This window comes from Gallus gallus, chromosome 21 (assembly GCF_016699485.2).
Source record: "Gallus gallus isolate bGalGal1 chromosome 21, bGalGal1.mat.broiler.GRCg7b, whole genome shotgun sequence".
NCBI lineage: Eukaryota > Metazoa > Chordata > Aves > Galliformes > Phasianidae > Gallus > Gallus gallus.
Window position 1 is genome coordinate 2,319,760 of NC_052552.1, and position 15,093 is coordinate 2,334,852.

General features: G+C 48.6%; 3 protein-coding genes across 7 annotated transcripts in view; 1 reads left to right on the forward strand and 2 right to left on the reverse strand.

The window, feature by feature from the left end:
• Positions 1 to 5,266, forward strand: part of DVL1 (dishevelled segment polarity protein 1) — a 57,697-nt gene extending 52,431 nt beyond the window's left edge. For 4 of the 5 annotated variants that reach the window (XM_015297118.4, XM_015297119.4, XM_046903222.1 and 1 more), the window contains one exon: positions 985 to 5,266. In XM_015297118.4, the coding sequence (XP_015152604.1) occupies positions 985 to 1,403 (419 nt within the window). In that variant the 3' untranslated portion in view covers positions 1,404 to 5,266. The remainder of the gene's footprint in view (positions 1 to 984) is intronic. The other variant, XM_015297120.4, reaches the window with a different exon arrangement.
• A 64-nt stretch (positions 5,267 to 5,330) lies between these two features.
• On the reverse strand, positions 5,331 to 12,818 carry TAS1R3 (taste 1 receptor member 3). The gene is made up of 6 exons (XM_025142692.3): positions 11,338 to 12,818; positions 10,875 to 11,175; positions 9,750 to 10,529; positions 9,209 to 9,412; positions 8,824 to 8,944; positions 5,331 to 8,242 (listed from the first exon to the last, which is right to left on the reverse strand). The coding sequence occupies exons 1-6, from the start codon at positions 11,514 to 11,516 to the stop codon at positions 7,317 to 7,319; spliced, it is 2,511 nt and encodes an 836-aa protein (XP_024998460.2). The 5' UTR covers positions 11,517 to 12,818; the 3' UTR covers positions 5,331 to 7,316.
• CPTP (ceramide-1-phosphate transfer protein) lies at positions 12,809 to 15,057 on the reverse strand. Its single transcript, XM_417578.8, has 2 exons — positions 14,926 to 15,057; positions 12,809 to 14,853 (listed from the first exon to the last, which is right to left on the reverse strand). Exons 1-2 carry the CDS (start codon positions 15,045 to 15,047, stop codon positions 14,331 to 14,333), a joined length of 645 nt encoding a protein of 214 aa, XP_417578.1. The 5' UTR covers positions 15,048 to 15,057; the 3' UTR covers positions 12,809 to 14,330.
• Positions 15,058 to 15,093: the final 36 nt, after the last annotated feature.

Genomic DNA, 15,093 nt, shown 5'->3' on the forward strand with positions numbered 1-15,093 from the left:
CAAAAGGAGGTGTCATTCACAGTGACAAGCTGGTCTGCTGGTTGGGATCCTTCCTAGCAGGAAGGCAGTCTTGCACCTGGGGCTTTGGCTTAAGTCACAGTACTCTCTAACTTGCAGGAACTTAATGAAATACCATGTGGGTTTCTTGTTATTGTTAGCTTTTTTTTTTAAGGCTAATTCATTCAGAAATGTCTCCTGACATCTCTCCTATCTCTGATGGTAATAGAGCACAACCTTCCACTTCCCTTTTGAATCAGTTCCAAAGCTTAGCAAAGCTTATATGTAGCAACAACTCAGCTTACATACCAGCAGCAGCCCTTTGTTTTCCTGAGCTGATTTAGTGGTCTCTGCTGGGAACATCCTTCACGTTCCTGATTCCTTATAGAACAGCTCAATAAACAACTCCGACAACAAAACACTATAGCGATTATATGATATTATAGTATCTATGATATTTTTAGTCGAGCCTACCTAGTGAACGCAACAGAAGGCCTTCAGTTCACCTCAGGAGGTTCAGCCTCGAGCAGCAGTCTGCCCGGATGATACAGAACTCAAATGAGTTTCCTTTTGAAAAACGTTGGCCAGAGGCACAGTCAGGATTCAGTTGAACCTCATTTGCTTGTGGGTTAAAACCCAAATGCCTGCTTCTTCCTTTGGTTTCTGCTGCTCCCCTCTCTAGGCAGCGGTGGAGCTGAAGGCCTCCAGCCCCGCTTGGGAGCCAGCTGCTGCTTTCACTGTGCGAGCTCTGTAGGTGTCTGTGTGTACCTGTGCATGGCACAGCCTCGTCCGCTTCATTCTGCCACCTGTCACTGCTGCATCCCATACGCCACCGACAGCACGCTCAGGCCTTGTCATCATTATTGTCATCACAACCAGTCAGAGGTGGATCTGCGGGTTCGGTAGGAGCTGGTGTTGGAACCAGCAACGGAACCGAGCTAATTCCGCTTCTCTGCCTCTCCTTTTTTCCCACTCTGTGGGCTTTAGGAAGCAAAAGCAGCGGCTCGAACCGAAGCAACAGCGAGAACAGCAGGAGGGCTCTGGGCAGAGAGAAGGACCGCAAGTCGGCGGGCAGTGGCAGCGAGTCTGACCACACTGCCTGCAGCGGTGGCACCGGCACGGCGCGGCGGGAGAGGCCCGTCAGCCAGCTCAGCCACCGCAGCCACGTCTCTGCCACCCACAGCGAGAGGAGCCACCACAGCCATCATTCTTACGGGCCTCCGGGTGTCCCACCCCTCTACAACCTCCCCAAGCTGGGCTCGAAAGTCTACGGGACTACGAGCGGACCCCCTGGAGGGCCCCCGGTGAGAGAACTGAGCTCTGTTCCTCCAGAGCTGACGGGGAGCCGGCAGTCCTTCCAGAAGGCCATGGGCAACCCTTGTGAATTCTTTGTCGACATCATGTGAGAGGAAGTGCCTTCAGACTCTGCTTTGGGGAGGGCCGGGGCGGATCGTTTTGGGGCCGGGTGGGAAATGCGGTCGTTGTCAGACCCTTAAGGGAAGAAACTTGTGCAACTTGTCTTTGTTTTTGCATGTCACGCCTTCCCGGTTTGCAATGGTGTGTTGCAGAAAAACCAACGGAACAAAACCACGCAAAAAACCCACAAAGCAAACACAAAACCCCCCACCAACGCCTGGGATTGTTAAATATCAGCAAGTCGATGGCGTCTCCTCTTTATCCTCCCGTTTTTTCTTTCTCCCCCTCTTGTTTTTGATTGTGGTTGGCTGGTGTATATTCACATCTTAATGAGCTTTGGTAATCGTGGCACCTACTTTCAGTGCAATTCGTGTATCTTTTGGGGCTGATTCGGGGACTTCTTATTTCCCGTGACTTCTGAATTTCCAGTAATGCATAACGGCACTTTTATTTTCCTGTGCTTTTTCTCCTGCAAGGAAAAACAAAGATTGTTGGCTGGTATCTGTGATACTGCCTCGTAATGCTGGTGCTCGGATGCATCAGTCAGCACTAAGCAGATGCAGCACCTGCGAGTACAGACAACGCGTGCTTGGAAAGGAGCAGGCACAGACCAGCACCCAGCAGAAAGCCAAGTTGTGACTGCCTTCTACTGCCTAGGGAGTGTCAATCCATCTTCCTTTTCCTTCAGACGTTCATTATTCTATGAAGGAGATGGTGGAATCTTGCTGCTGTATGTGCTCCTTGTGCAGAACTTCATTCAGTTTCATGGTAGGGAATTTGTAGCTGCAGGCGTTTCGGTCCCCTCGCTGCTGACAGATGTCTGTCTCTTTCTGGCTATGATTTGCACTTGCTTGCTAGTTTTAAAAGTTGTCTCCACAGAGATAGAATGATTGCTGCAGCGTGGTTCTGTTAGCATAGCTGCAGCTTTTCCCTCTGGAAGGGACATATTCCCCATTCAGGAAGAGATGGAGAGAAATCCTGGCTCCCACTGGGACGTGGCGTTTCGTTCTGACCACCTCTCCTTCCGTTCTTCATTGCTGAGCTGTATCTTTCCCGTTTTTTCTCCCCAGCTTAACCTCTGCTTTGAAACAGAAACCTGGAGATACCTAACCCCAATTGCAGAGGACAGGAGAGTGTCCTGAACACCAATGGTAGCTAGCTGTTAGCAGAGAGGTGAGAGCAGTCCGTAAGTGGTACAGTGAGTGAGTCCTTGTGCCTGACACCAAGCACAGCCTGTGCTAAAACTCCTGCTGGGAGCTTTCACTTAAGCAACTCTTTCCAGCAGGTTTTAGGACAGGGGCTTTAAAATCAGTCTTTACTGTATATAAGCCTTTTCTTTACTGATGAGAAGCTCCTTTTTGTTATCTTCCATGCTTTATGGGTGGTGTGACTATCCATTATGAGTGTCCAAAGTGAACATGTCTTTCTCACTAAATATATGCAGTTGGTGTTCCTTTGTCACCCTGGAAAACTGCTCCTCACACTCTCCATTTTGCACGTTGTTCGTTCTGATAGATTTGTATTACTTCTTATGGCAGATCTGTGTGTAAACATCCATCCTTTATACGAAAGCCAAGTCCAGATTTCAAACATCTGTGTTAAGCAAAGAGTGAAGTCTCGCTTTCCAAAGGAAGCCAGGCTTTCAGGAAGCAATCGCTCAGACCAGGAACCCAAATCACATTGGAACCAGCTGAGTGGTTTTGGACTGCTTCTTTCAGAAAACCTCCCCAAAGCCGTACAGCATCTTTACAGTGGTGCCTTCTTCATAACCCATCTGCTGGGCTGCCCTTGGTGGCAGACTTGGTGATGGCTCATTGAGAAGGATGGCACTTCCTAACGCTTGGCTGTGCAGCAGTGTCCTTTCTTCCCTTTCCTCCTCCCATAAATGCAGCGAAGGCACTAATTTATCCAAGTAAACCATTTTGAGAGATCGACATTGAAAGCAATGAGATAAATCAGGGTAAAAGAAATGAATACTTCTGTGTCTCCAGGAGAACACTGTTAAGGAGTCTGCGACTTGCCTGACAATCACTGCTGGTTCTGCTTTTAAATCGAGTCTAACTTTTCTGGGCACTCATATCCTAGGATTTTTCTGGCCCACTTTGTCTATAGGCAGAACGTGCAGGGCTGGAGGAAAAGACCGTCATTTTAATACTGCCAGAATGGACAGAAACCGGGGGCTGAGCTTTCGCCGATGGAAGGATTGTATTTAATTTCCTCACGTCTTTTCAAGAGCTGCAGCTCACACACCTGCTGGGTTTTGGTTTTCTTTTCGTCTTGTTGTTGTGCTGTTGGCAGAAACTGTTCTGTGTCTTGCTGGTCTTTGCTGCGATGTTGAAATGACTGTGTTATGTACTTCTGTGTCTGTGGGTCACTCTGGAACGAGGCTGGCAGTGCGTGCAGAGGTGTGGGACAGCATTTCTCTGCTGAGGAACCCGGCCTGAAAGCTTCACCCGTGGATCAGAACGGCTCTGAGTGCACTGATGGGTTTGCTGGCCGGTTGGCAGCACATAGAGCCTGCAGGAGCAGCTGGGGAATGTCAATGACCATTTTGTCAACGGTGCAATACATAATGACCACTGCATGTGGAAACAAAGGCTTACATTCCTCCCCCTATAATGTACAGCTGCTTGGAGATAAGGGGAGGGTTGGCCCGAAACGTTGCTAGCTCTTGATTTTCAGAAGTGATTGAAGACAGAAGATTTCCCAAACCCGTGGCTTTCAATGCATGTGCATTTATCTTTGCAGTAGAGGGGGCTGGGGCCTAACTGTGCAAGTTTCTCCTGTTGGGTACAGCACAACGCAGAGAAGGAAGTGCTGCTGATGCCAATGAAGCTACTTGTGACAGAGGTGCTGTGCCAGGTGGAGGAAAGCATGAAGGCTGGAGTCCTGCAGAACTGTCTTTTATCAGGGCACGAAATTGATATTAAAGTCAAATGCCTGGCACTGGCTGAGCTCTAGAATGTATGACCCACCCCCTCCAACTACAGGGAGAAGCGGTGGGTTTGCTGTACGGGGCACTGAAACAACCCCACAACAGGAGCCTTAAATAGCTGACATTTTTCTAACTCTGGAATTGAGATCTTCATCGCCTGCCCGTGCCCTGCACCTGGGCTTAGCATTCACACATACCTGGCAGCAGCTTGGGACGAGGACTAAGAGGTATGTTTGGAAGATCATAGGAAACTTTGAGAAACCAGTTCGGGATGACGTCTCCTATCCAAAGGAGGTAGAATCTGGGGGGGGGGGGCAGTGAACCCACCCAATGTATTAACTCTGAGGAGTAATGTTTTTTGGCAAATAGTCTTAAAAGCACTGCTATTGTCTTTTACCTCCTGTTAATAAACTTACTTTTCAAAGGTAACAAGTCCCCTGGACACTTTATCCAAAGGCATATTGGATGGCGAGCAATGATGCACAGACGTTGACTTTTGATATAGTTTTTGTTCTAAGTGGGAATCCCATCCTGAGACTTGACAGCTCATGAGTCGATGTAATTGTTTTTTTGTTTTGTTTTGCATTTAACTGGATTGTAATAAGATTGATTTAAAATTATTAATTCTAATCAGTGATTAGAAATACCTGTAAAGAATTTTATGTACAGTAGAGGAACAAAGTTACATGATTTTAAATAATGAAAACCCAGAGTATCACCTCTTCTAGATTTGGTTCTACTCAAAGAGTGACCTCTTAATGGCATGGACTGCACTGTTCCTGTTAAATGTCTATTGCATAATGGAATTCTTTTTTGTAGATATTGTATTAAAACCCAAGTGTCTGTATAGTTAATATATAGCTGCTTATGTGTAAATGCTATTTTAAACACTAAAAAGCTTTTAATTTTATGTGATAACTGCAGTGTATGTCTTCAGTTCTTTGCACTACTGCACTATCTATAATTCAAGAAGAATGAAAAAGAACCTCATCCTCTTTATTTAGCAATTTTTATTTCTCCCTGCCCTCTCTGCAGACAAAGAAACGTTCAGGAGCTGATGGTAGGCAGCCAGGAGCTCTGTTTTAATGGTGCTTGTAAATGATCACAGCTCCGAGTGAGATGGGAGCCCTGTAAGTGTTCACAGCTGAACTGAGTCATGGGTGGCTGAAACACTGTGCAGGTTAATGACATCTGATTGGAAAAAGGAGGCCCTGACACTCATCAGAAGGGCTGCAGCTTTCAGCTAGTGATGAATACATTGGTGCAAAAACAGTAATAGCTCTGTAAATTCCCCTACCTCTTAATTACCAGGCTTTCCCCTCGCATGGTTTGGCAGGTGTAAGTATAAAGGAAAGGCTGAGGAGGTAAAAGCATCCTGTTGTGAAGACATGGGATGGAGCAAGAGACAGGTTCTACCAGAGATGGATCTGCTGGTAGAACCTGTCCATGCATCCAGCTGGTTCACATGAATATTCCCTTTCTTCCAGATGCTGCATGCAAACTGCAGCAGAGGCAAGCTCAGTGGTTCACCTACAAGCAGCAACCACAGCTTCAGGAGGCAGATTTTCCAGCTGGTAGAGATCCAGCAGAAAGGGGAAAAGGCAAAGCAGCAGTTATTGTGGGAGCACCCATTACAAATGGCGCAGTTCTACAGCAGAGGTACGTAAGAGCCTGTGAGACAGTCCTGCAGAGTTGCCTATATGTGCCTTTTCAAACCATGTTAGATTATACAGGGCAAAAAATGGTGTAGCCAGTTTTAGTCAAGTGAAAATGGTAAAAAATGTGGACTGTGCAGCCTGTTAGTGCAGGGGGCCTGATGGGTTCCAGCTGTGAGCTAGTTTGAATTGTCTGCAGGTGGCTGGAAGGGGCCAAGCAACACAATCAGGTACTTCTTCCTTTCTGCTGTTCTGCTACGAAGTCACAGCGCTGCAGTAAGGAATACTTCCTAGACCTTTGGGTCCCACAGAGTGCTTACAAAGGCTTGCTGCCATTTCCAGCCACGAGGGCTTCCAGGCTTCAGGTGAGAGTTTTGTTGTCGTTGGGGTGTTGTAAGCAGGTAGGCTGGCAATTAGAGGTGTCTTTGACACGCAGAAAAATAGGTTTGGGAGAGTTGGTATGCAGTAATATGCAATCCTGCCTTGTGGCAAAGAGCTTGTGGGGTTTACAGAGGGCTACGCTCATACCTTTTTCCATTGAAACCCACACTCAGCACTTTCAAAGATGATCACTTATTCAGTAACTGATGTATAACATTCATAATATTAGCTAGCTATTGACTGGGGATGGTTAGCAAGCAGCTTTTGTTAGGGTTAGTCTGTGTTTTTCCTTTATGAGTATCTGTTATGCCTTCTGAAACTATCACTGGTACCTACTTTGTAACTTCGATATTGAATGGAGCAAAGCACTGCCCTTCTTGGAGCTGAGAATTCTCCTGTACAGTGAACAACAGATGTGCTGCAGAGGCTAAGGATGTTTCCTGGTACTTACAGTGTTTGATTCATTCTGTCCCCTTGGCAGAATGTCCCTCTGGGTAAGAGGTGTTCCTCCCCATTGATCTTTGCATGTGATTTGAGATAGGAGGGACTTCTGGCAGCAGTTGTGATTGTGTGATTTGCACTTCATTTCTGTGTGCCTGGTCCTCATTTCCATGCTCTTTGCCCACGCATGTTAATGAAATACAAAGGAGTGAGTTGATATTTGAATGGGTCGTACGCTTCTCATGTCACACGTACAGCTGCCCTTATACCTCACAATGGTTTCTGTAGTTTTGTGTCAAAATCAAGAATATTTTTTTTTTCCCATGTAAAACACAAATTTAAACATTGGCTTTGGAAGGTTTTCACACCAGTTACATTGAATTGGTAATTGAGTCTGCACCATAGCTTATAGAGTCATACTGAACAGAGACATCTTGCTAAAATACAGCCAACTTCTAATGAGGCTACAATGGATCTGGTTTGTTGCCTGTTTATTGAGGGTCTCCCTCCGGCTCCTCTTTGGTGGAGTACTGGAAATAATCCTCTCTGTTCAAATCGGGCTTCAGCAAGAGGATGTAGCATTTGGGGATGTAGTACGTCCCCACAATACCCAAACTGACCATCAGAATGGTACTGATCTGAATCACAGACATGAGGACTGTCCTCAGAGTGGCGAAGACGGTAATGAAGAAGATCCAGATGATGAAATAGATGAGGATGGTGAACGTGATCCCCCTGGCCATGTTGTACTTCTTCCCAGAGCTCTGTACCATGAACGTGCACAGGAAGCAGACGAAGGCCAAGCACCCGTTGTAGCCATGCATCAAGGCAAAGGCAGGCCAGGATGCGGTGCTACACATGAGCAGAACCTCCGTGGGCAGCGAGCTGTAGTCAGGCAGCACGTAGTCAGGGCCCAGGTGCAGGTAGCAGAAGCAGAAGAGGCACTCGGTGAGGAGGCACAGGGCTACAAGGAGCCAGGACCTGCTCGGTGTCACCCAACGCAGGGCAGTGCGGGCACAGCGGGGGAACTCTGTGAGCAGGACGATCTCCAGGGACTTGATGAAGAAAGTGGAGAAGCAGGCATTGAGGCACAGGGCACAGACAATCTGCTGCATCATGCAGAGGTTGTTAGTGGGCTTCCCTATGAAGAGACAGGAGCTGAGGCACATCAGCGTGAGTGCAAACAAGGCAAAGAGGTTCAGGTTGCCCCCAGCAGCCTGCACAAGGGGGGTGTTGAGGTTCTTAACGAAGAGCACCGCTGTCAGACAGATGAGGGATATGATGATGGACATGGATATCAGCAAGCCGGCCGTGAGCGGCTCGTTCCAACGGAGGTATCTCTCACTGCGGTCGTAGCACTGCGTGCTCCGGGCAGGGGACCACTGGTGCTCCAGGCAGGGAGTACAGGTGGAGCTGTCTGCAAAGTAGCAGTGAGAAGAGCACATCAGGAGCGTACGTGCAGCCTAGGGGGAAGGATCAGTTGTGAACTTGTCTGGGTGCTGGTTTGGCTGCCTCCCCCCCTGCCGAAGCGTACTGCATCTCCATAGCTTTTCATTTTTTAATCTCTTCTTTTTCCCCCCTCTCTACTTCACTGCCTTTCCTCCATAAGTCATCACGTGTTTCTTGGCCTTGTTTCTCATCCCAGGAAGGATCACCAGGGTCCACCAGATCCCAGAACTTCCTCATAGGATTCTCTTCTAGCTAAGACCTCTGAATTTCATCAGGCCTCCTCTCTCCTACCTCAGAGGTGGAGCATACACCTTGTCCTTACACGTTCTATCTGAGATCATCAGGAAGGTCCAGCACTGAATACCTGTACAGCAAGATTGGGCAGCATGCTGCAGAACGGAATGGAGAGAAACTTGCTGCCCTGGCAGTGCTTCCTGGAGAAGGAGCCTGCAGCAGGTCCTTATCAGCTCTGTGAACCTGCGTGAGTTTAAGGGGTAGATAGAAGACACAATACAGGCAGGTAAAGCCATTGCCTTTCTCAGACCTCACCTTTAGAACTGCAGAAGGTGTTTTCTGGGCAGTCTGTGCAGTCATAGCAGCAGAGGTGGAATCCTTTGATCTGTCTGATTTGCCCTGGTTCACACTCTCTGAAGCATTCTGATGTGGGCTCCTGAACAAAAGGGGAAAGAAGTGTCAGCTGGGCGCCCAACAAAAGACTGGCTGTGCTTTGCTGGCATCCCATCTGTCAGTGCTGAGAATACCTAATTATACTTAATTCTAGTTTTGTACAGCGGGGATGGGTCACTTGTTTGCAGGAGAGCACATATCCTGTAGGAGCAGCATGTAGGCTGGCAGCTCTTCATGGACAGTTCTGATGAAGTGGCAGAAGAGATACTTAAAAGCATAAGCAGTATGAGATTGCCCACCTCTTTACCTTTTGATCTGTAGTGTGAAATTGAATCAGGGACTTGTTGAGGTACAAGGACTCTTGGTAGTCTCCCACAGGCAGATGTGTGAGGCTGCCATTTTCCCAGTGCCAGAATATAAGTTTGTAGCCAGAGTTTGTGCCATGGGATTCATCAAACCTGAAACTTTGGCCATTCACCGTGAATGGGACGGTGTTCATGAAGTGCAGCAGCTGAGGAGAAAATGAGAATTAACAATAGGTATCAGTGCAGCTCATGTTCTTGCTTGGAGGTTGCTAATGCAGTAAGCTAAGTTCTGGCTGATGAAATCAGTTCCTCCTGATGTGGGCTGAGGTTGCAGCTATCAGCCTCCTTGCTGTATCGTCAGCTGCTCTGTCTGTTGTGCCAGGCCCAGGTGGTGGGAACCTGAATGCAGCCCTGGAGAGGGGAACGTGACGTGCTGGTATAGGGGACGACTGAAGGAATTGTTTTATCACTCCCTCCCTGTCTGGCTGTGTGCAGCATGGACTGAATGGAAAATGGCTGTTGGTCCCTCTGACCTTTCCTCACCTGCCAAGATCTGATGGATGCTCTGGGACACCCTTGGTGGGTGCACCCCAGAGCTCTGTGCAGCGCGTAAGCCACGCTGTAGACTGCGATGTACACCGGTTGTATTTGGGAGTGGCTTAAGGTGGAGGAGATGTCATTCAGGGAGATGTGGTCGCACTGTTGGCATTGTGTGCCCAGTGTGTCAGAGCTTACATGGCGGTAGAATCCTCTGGACTTCTGGCAAAATTCATCCTGCTGAACAGAGCTGAGAAGGTTGGCAACGTATTTCTGGAAGCCAGGGACTGTGCTTGCTTTCATAATGAAGCCTAAGACCGTCCCAATGTTCTGAATGTTTGGGATGGAGGCAGCTATGTCAGACAACAGCCAAGCTTCAGTGCCAATCCAGACCTTCTTGCTTAGTCTCATCTTGATGCTCTGCTTCAGCAGGGCCTGGGCTGGCTGTCGAAAGGCAAAAAGGACAATAATGTTGACATTGGTCTTGTTGATGTACTGAATGGTCTCTTCCAGTTGTTTCTCAGCCCTGGGGTCTGTGAGGTCTGAAGGAATTAGGCCCTCATAAGCAATGCAGATGCTGCTATTTCCAATGGTGCTTAAGAACAGCTCCTGGGCTCCTCGGCCATATTCATCATCGCTTCCAATGGTGGCGATCCAGTTCCATCCGAACTCGTCCAGCAGAAGGACCACAGCTTCCACCAAGTTCTTGTCACTGGGAACAGTTCGGTAAAAGGATGGATACAGCTCCTTGTTGCTGAGCTTCTCGCTGCTGGCCCCATAGCTGACCTGTGGATTCAGAAATACCTTAGAACTACGTTGGCCTGACTGTGAAAGCTCTCTTTATTGAGATAACCGAGTACTTACAGTCACAGTTGAGATTCTCCCAGTTTCCACTGTTAATTCCCATTTCACGTGGGTTGCAGGGCAGTGTGAGTTAGCCCTCTCCTCTCTGGGAAGTTACACACTGACATTTATGGCAAGGATTGAAACCTACATTTCCAATGGTCCCATTTCAAAGACAGGGAGCACACACAGTTGCTGGACTAGAGGTTCCTTCCACCTGAACTAAGCCATTCAAACCCTCCCCCCACCAAAAAGGAGAATTCTCCCTTTTCCTATGAATCTCTTTACCTGTGGAATCAGGAAGAAGCTGAATAGTTTGGCTGTCAGCAGGCAGAGATCTGACTTATGTGGTCCAATCACAGCGGTGACGCGAGGCTGGTAGTCAGTGTAGTTGCACGCTATGCCAATGCCTGTGGTGCCATTTTGGGTCACAAACAGCAAGCTGGGCTGTAGGGCTGCCAGTGGCTCAAAGCAGGTGTCATAGATGTCATAGCCCAGCTCCACTCCTGGCAGGAGTGACGTGGAGTTGTTGATCTCGTCAATAGCAAACTTCATCCCAAGGGCCCATATCAGCCCATCTACAAATAACCTGCAGTAAGAGGGGGCAGGGAATGACATGATCCACCGGTGTTATCATGGTGATCAGTGCGTGTTCTTTGACATCTCAGCATTCTGTCTGTTGCCAGGTACTGTCAGCTGTGCCCAAGTGACCAAATTTAACGCATGGTAATGAAACAAACAGCCTTCCTACCTTTCACACACGATTAAGGTGGGCTCTGATCGTGCTGTCAGGTTGATGGTGTCCATCCCAAAAGGGAACAGGCCTCCAATGATGTAGTCACCAGGCCTCCTAAACTGAGCCGAGAGGCAGCTGGGCTTCAGGGCTGCTGCGCAACCGAAGCTCATACACAGCAGCACCCAGGGGATCATAATCTCCCTGTTTGGAGGGGAAAATACTTCATGAAAGCATTAAAATGCAGGAGAGCAAATGGGGGCCGGGGATGCAGTCTCAACAGTTTCTGGGAAATCAGTTTAAATAGAACCCAGAGAGACGGAAATAATACAGAGGAATTTGTTTAGCAAACTGCATTAAATGCGTAACTCGACGTTCAGTGGGCAAGTCAAATAGGCAGCAGGACCCCACGCCTGCTTGTTTGCAAACCACTGCCTCATCTGCTGTCCTGGATTGCTGCAGGGCAGCCCCTCTGCCCTCCTCCTTCCTGGGACCGGGGGTGTGAGTTCTCCCAGAACAGCTGTGGATGCTTGATGTCATTTATTGCTCTTTTTTTTTTTTTAATTGAAGGTCACCTCGTCATGGAGATTCCCAAATCCTCCTCAGAACACCATAAGGATGCAACGGAGCAGACCCCATCCAGGCTGCAGGTTGGTGAGCTGTTAATTGTAGCTGTACCAAGATTTCCCCTAAGTCCTTATTGGCCAATCAAATTATTTCTCACGTTGAGGTGTGACATGAACTTATCACAGAAGCTGCTTGTATACCCCCAAAGAGATACACTGCTTCTCCTACAAGGCTGATCTTTGCTCTGCACCTTAGAGAGCTGGGCACTTTTAATGGAAGCATGTTTCAGGCAAGTGAGAGTGGTAAGTATCTGTGTCAACGCTGTAGGCAATACATTAACATCTTCTTGAGGATACCCTTACAGGTTTCCCTAACCTCTTAGTGGAGTATTTAAGCCTTAAAATTGAGTTTTAATTATCAAATTTCATTTTAAAAGCCTGTAATGGAAATGTAAGCGCATGGAGCTCTGAATAGTATAGAAGGTGCTGGTAAGCGGTTACTCTTCCAGGTGAAATCCAGGCGGCTTACTGTGGGGCAGGAGGTGGTTTGTGAGATGGACTTTGTGCACAAAACATTCAGACTCCCTCTGGTGAACCTGTGTGTTGTTGCAGCTGTCAAGGATAGAAGTCGCTGTAGGGTTCTTTTACTTCTGGATGTGGCTCTATCAGTGACAGCAGAACCACTGAGCCGGGTCAGAGCCAAGTTCGGGACCTGAGTTATACTGCGTGTCAATGAGCTGGGGCTGCTCCAAAGGCTCCTGTCATTTAGAAGCAGGGACGTTTCCTAGGGACCCCAGGAGAAGGCCGTTTTCATTAGGGATACCTTGTTCAAGTGAGAAAATGCAGACTGACAGAAAACCGCATTTCACTCGAAGCACACATTGCACAGCTATTGGTAATGAAGGCACAACAGAGCTTCTCCCTGCAGAGAACGTTTGATTCTTTAATTGCAGAACTTCATTTTCAACATTAACGCTTGCCTCCTATGAGGAATGGCTGAGACTAAATGTGACAGTGCCATTCCTGCATTAAATCCACAAGAGATCAAATATACCTTCATTTGACACAGATTATTCGACATAATTTAAGGCATTTAATACACTTCACCAGCTGAAATATCAGCACCATCTGTATCACTGAGTGAGCACAGCAGGAGGTGTTTTGTAGCTTACATCATGGAACTGCTCCATTTTAATATATGGATTTGTTCTATGGAACTGTGTTATTTTGAAGTGGCTTTGGCAGAAAGAGAGTATTTGTCTTTACAGTATAGCAGCAATTCCCCCATTTAGGATGTACAAGCAAACTCTCAGTACTCCATCTGGGTTACTCCTGATGTTGGTTTCACACCTGATCAGTGGGTCAGTGAATGAGACTGCTGGTGAAGGACAGAGATGAACAGATAACACTGTAACTCATCTTTCTTCCAACACCACAAGAAAGGAAAGCATTCTTGTAAGGGATACTCTCCAGCAGTTTGTTAATCATGTAATGTAGTGCTCAGCTGACTGATCCCAGTGAGGTAATAGTGATTTCCTGAGCCATGCAGTGTTACTTTAGGCCAAAGTGACTCTTAATTGAGAGAAAACCAAAATGTGATGGTCTGCGGGATTCTCCCCCAGACACTCATGTCTTCCTAAAGTAACAGTTGTGCTTTTTCAGGCTCTGAAGAAGCTAAGTAAACTCAATTTTACATACTTCATACTATAGATACTGGCTATTATATGCTGTGATTGTAGTTAGAGAAGTTACTTTTGTAGGCATTTGACACATTCATTAAAAATAAATAACAAATAATCATTTAGAAGCAAGGCTGGAAAAGAGATGAAGTACAGCCAGCTGCCTTAGTTGGGTATGTAGTGCTGTGCAGGACACGGGAAGAACTGGTCCACGCCCCAAGACACACAAAGGACAGAAAAAACAATGAGCAAAGCCCTGCAGAATGGATCCATATGGAAAGGAACAGTCTCTTGGTGACTACAAGGGAAGGTGGTTCTTTTCAGATGGGAAAAGGGTTCTGTTTTTAAGTGCTAAAGCAGGTTCTTTTCTGACTCGTTACTCGGGATTCTGTTTTCAGTGCTACAGCAGAGTGGGGGGGAAGGCAGCAGCTCCAAGGGAACAGCTTGTAAACAAAGTGGCCAAGTGAGCTTAAGGTGAAGGTGTTGAGATATCCAGTAAGGGATACACAGCCCTACAGCCTTTGGTGCTGTCACCTTTTTAGTGGTACAAGCACACAGCCTTCGCTTAGCAAGACCCCGAAGCCTCACATTGGAGCCTGGGGGAGAGAAGCACTCCCTTGAGCGTGCTTGTGGACACTATTCCTCCCTGCAGAGCTGAGGTGATGATATATATATGTATAGTAATGTATTGTAGTGCATTTTCTTTCTGTCATCAGACTACAGCTGAGCTCCACAGCTTCGTGTGGCTCCAACGAAGGGGACGGGCTCAGGGCAGGTCCAGCAGGTGATGCTGCTCGTACAGCTCCTGTGTGATGCCGTACACGTTGCGGATGTGGGGCAGAGCATCGCCCAGCATCTCCACGGCCTCCTCGGGGCCGCCCACGTTCATCACCTCCAGGAAGGCGTCGCGCGACGGCAGCGTGCAGAAGGCCACGACGGCGGCCTTGCGGACGACCCAGGGGTGGTAGGCGGCCAGCGAGGCGTTGTAGCTGTCCGTGCAGATGGCCGACGTGCTGGCGTCCTGCCGGGCGGTGCGCAGCCCCTCGAGGAAGAGCTGCAGCCACCGCAGGGCCCGGTGCAGCCGCAGGACGGTCCTGCAGCCCGAGTCGGGGTGGGCCGAGCGCCGCTGGAGGTCCACCAGCCCTCCGCTCAGCTCGTAGCGCACCATGGCCTGCAGCGTGCGGTACTCCTCCCGCCGCTCCCCGCCGCAGTAGTTCTCCATGATCTGGATTTTGGCCACCGCGTCCTTAGAGATGAAGGAGAAGATGGCGCCCAGGCCGTTCAGGAAGCTGAAGGGAAAACGGAGCGTATAGAAGGCGGAGGCCGCGAGGCGCGCCCTCCCCGCCCGGCCCCGCACTCACCGCACGAGCCCCCGCCAGCCGCAGAGGTACGGGCCCAGCAGCACCTCGCGCTGCTCCGTCACGCACTCCTGGAAGCCGGCCAGCACCTCCCGCAGGCTGAACGCGCCCGGCGCCGCCGCCATCTTTGCTGGCGGGAGGAGCCGCGCATGCGCGGGGCGCTGAGGGGAA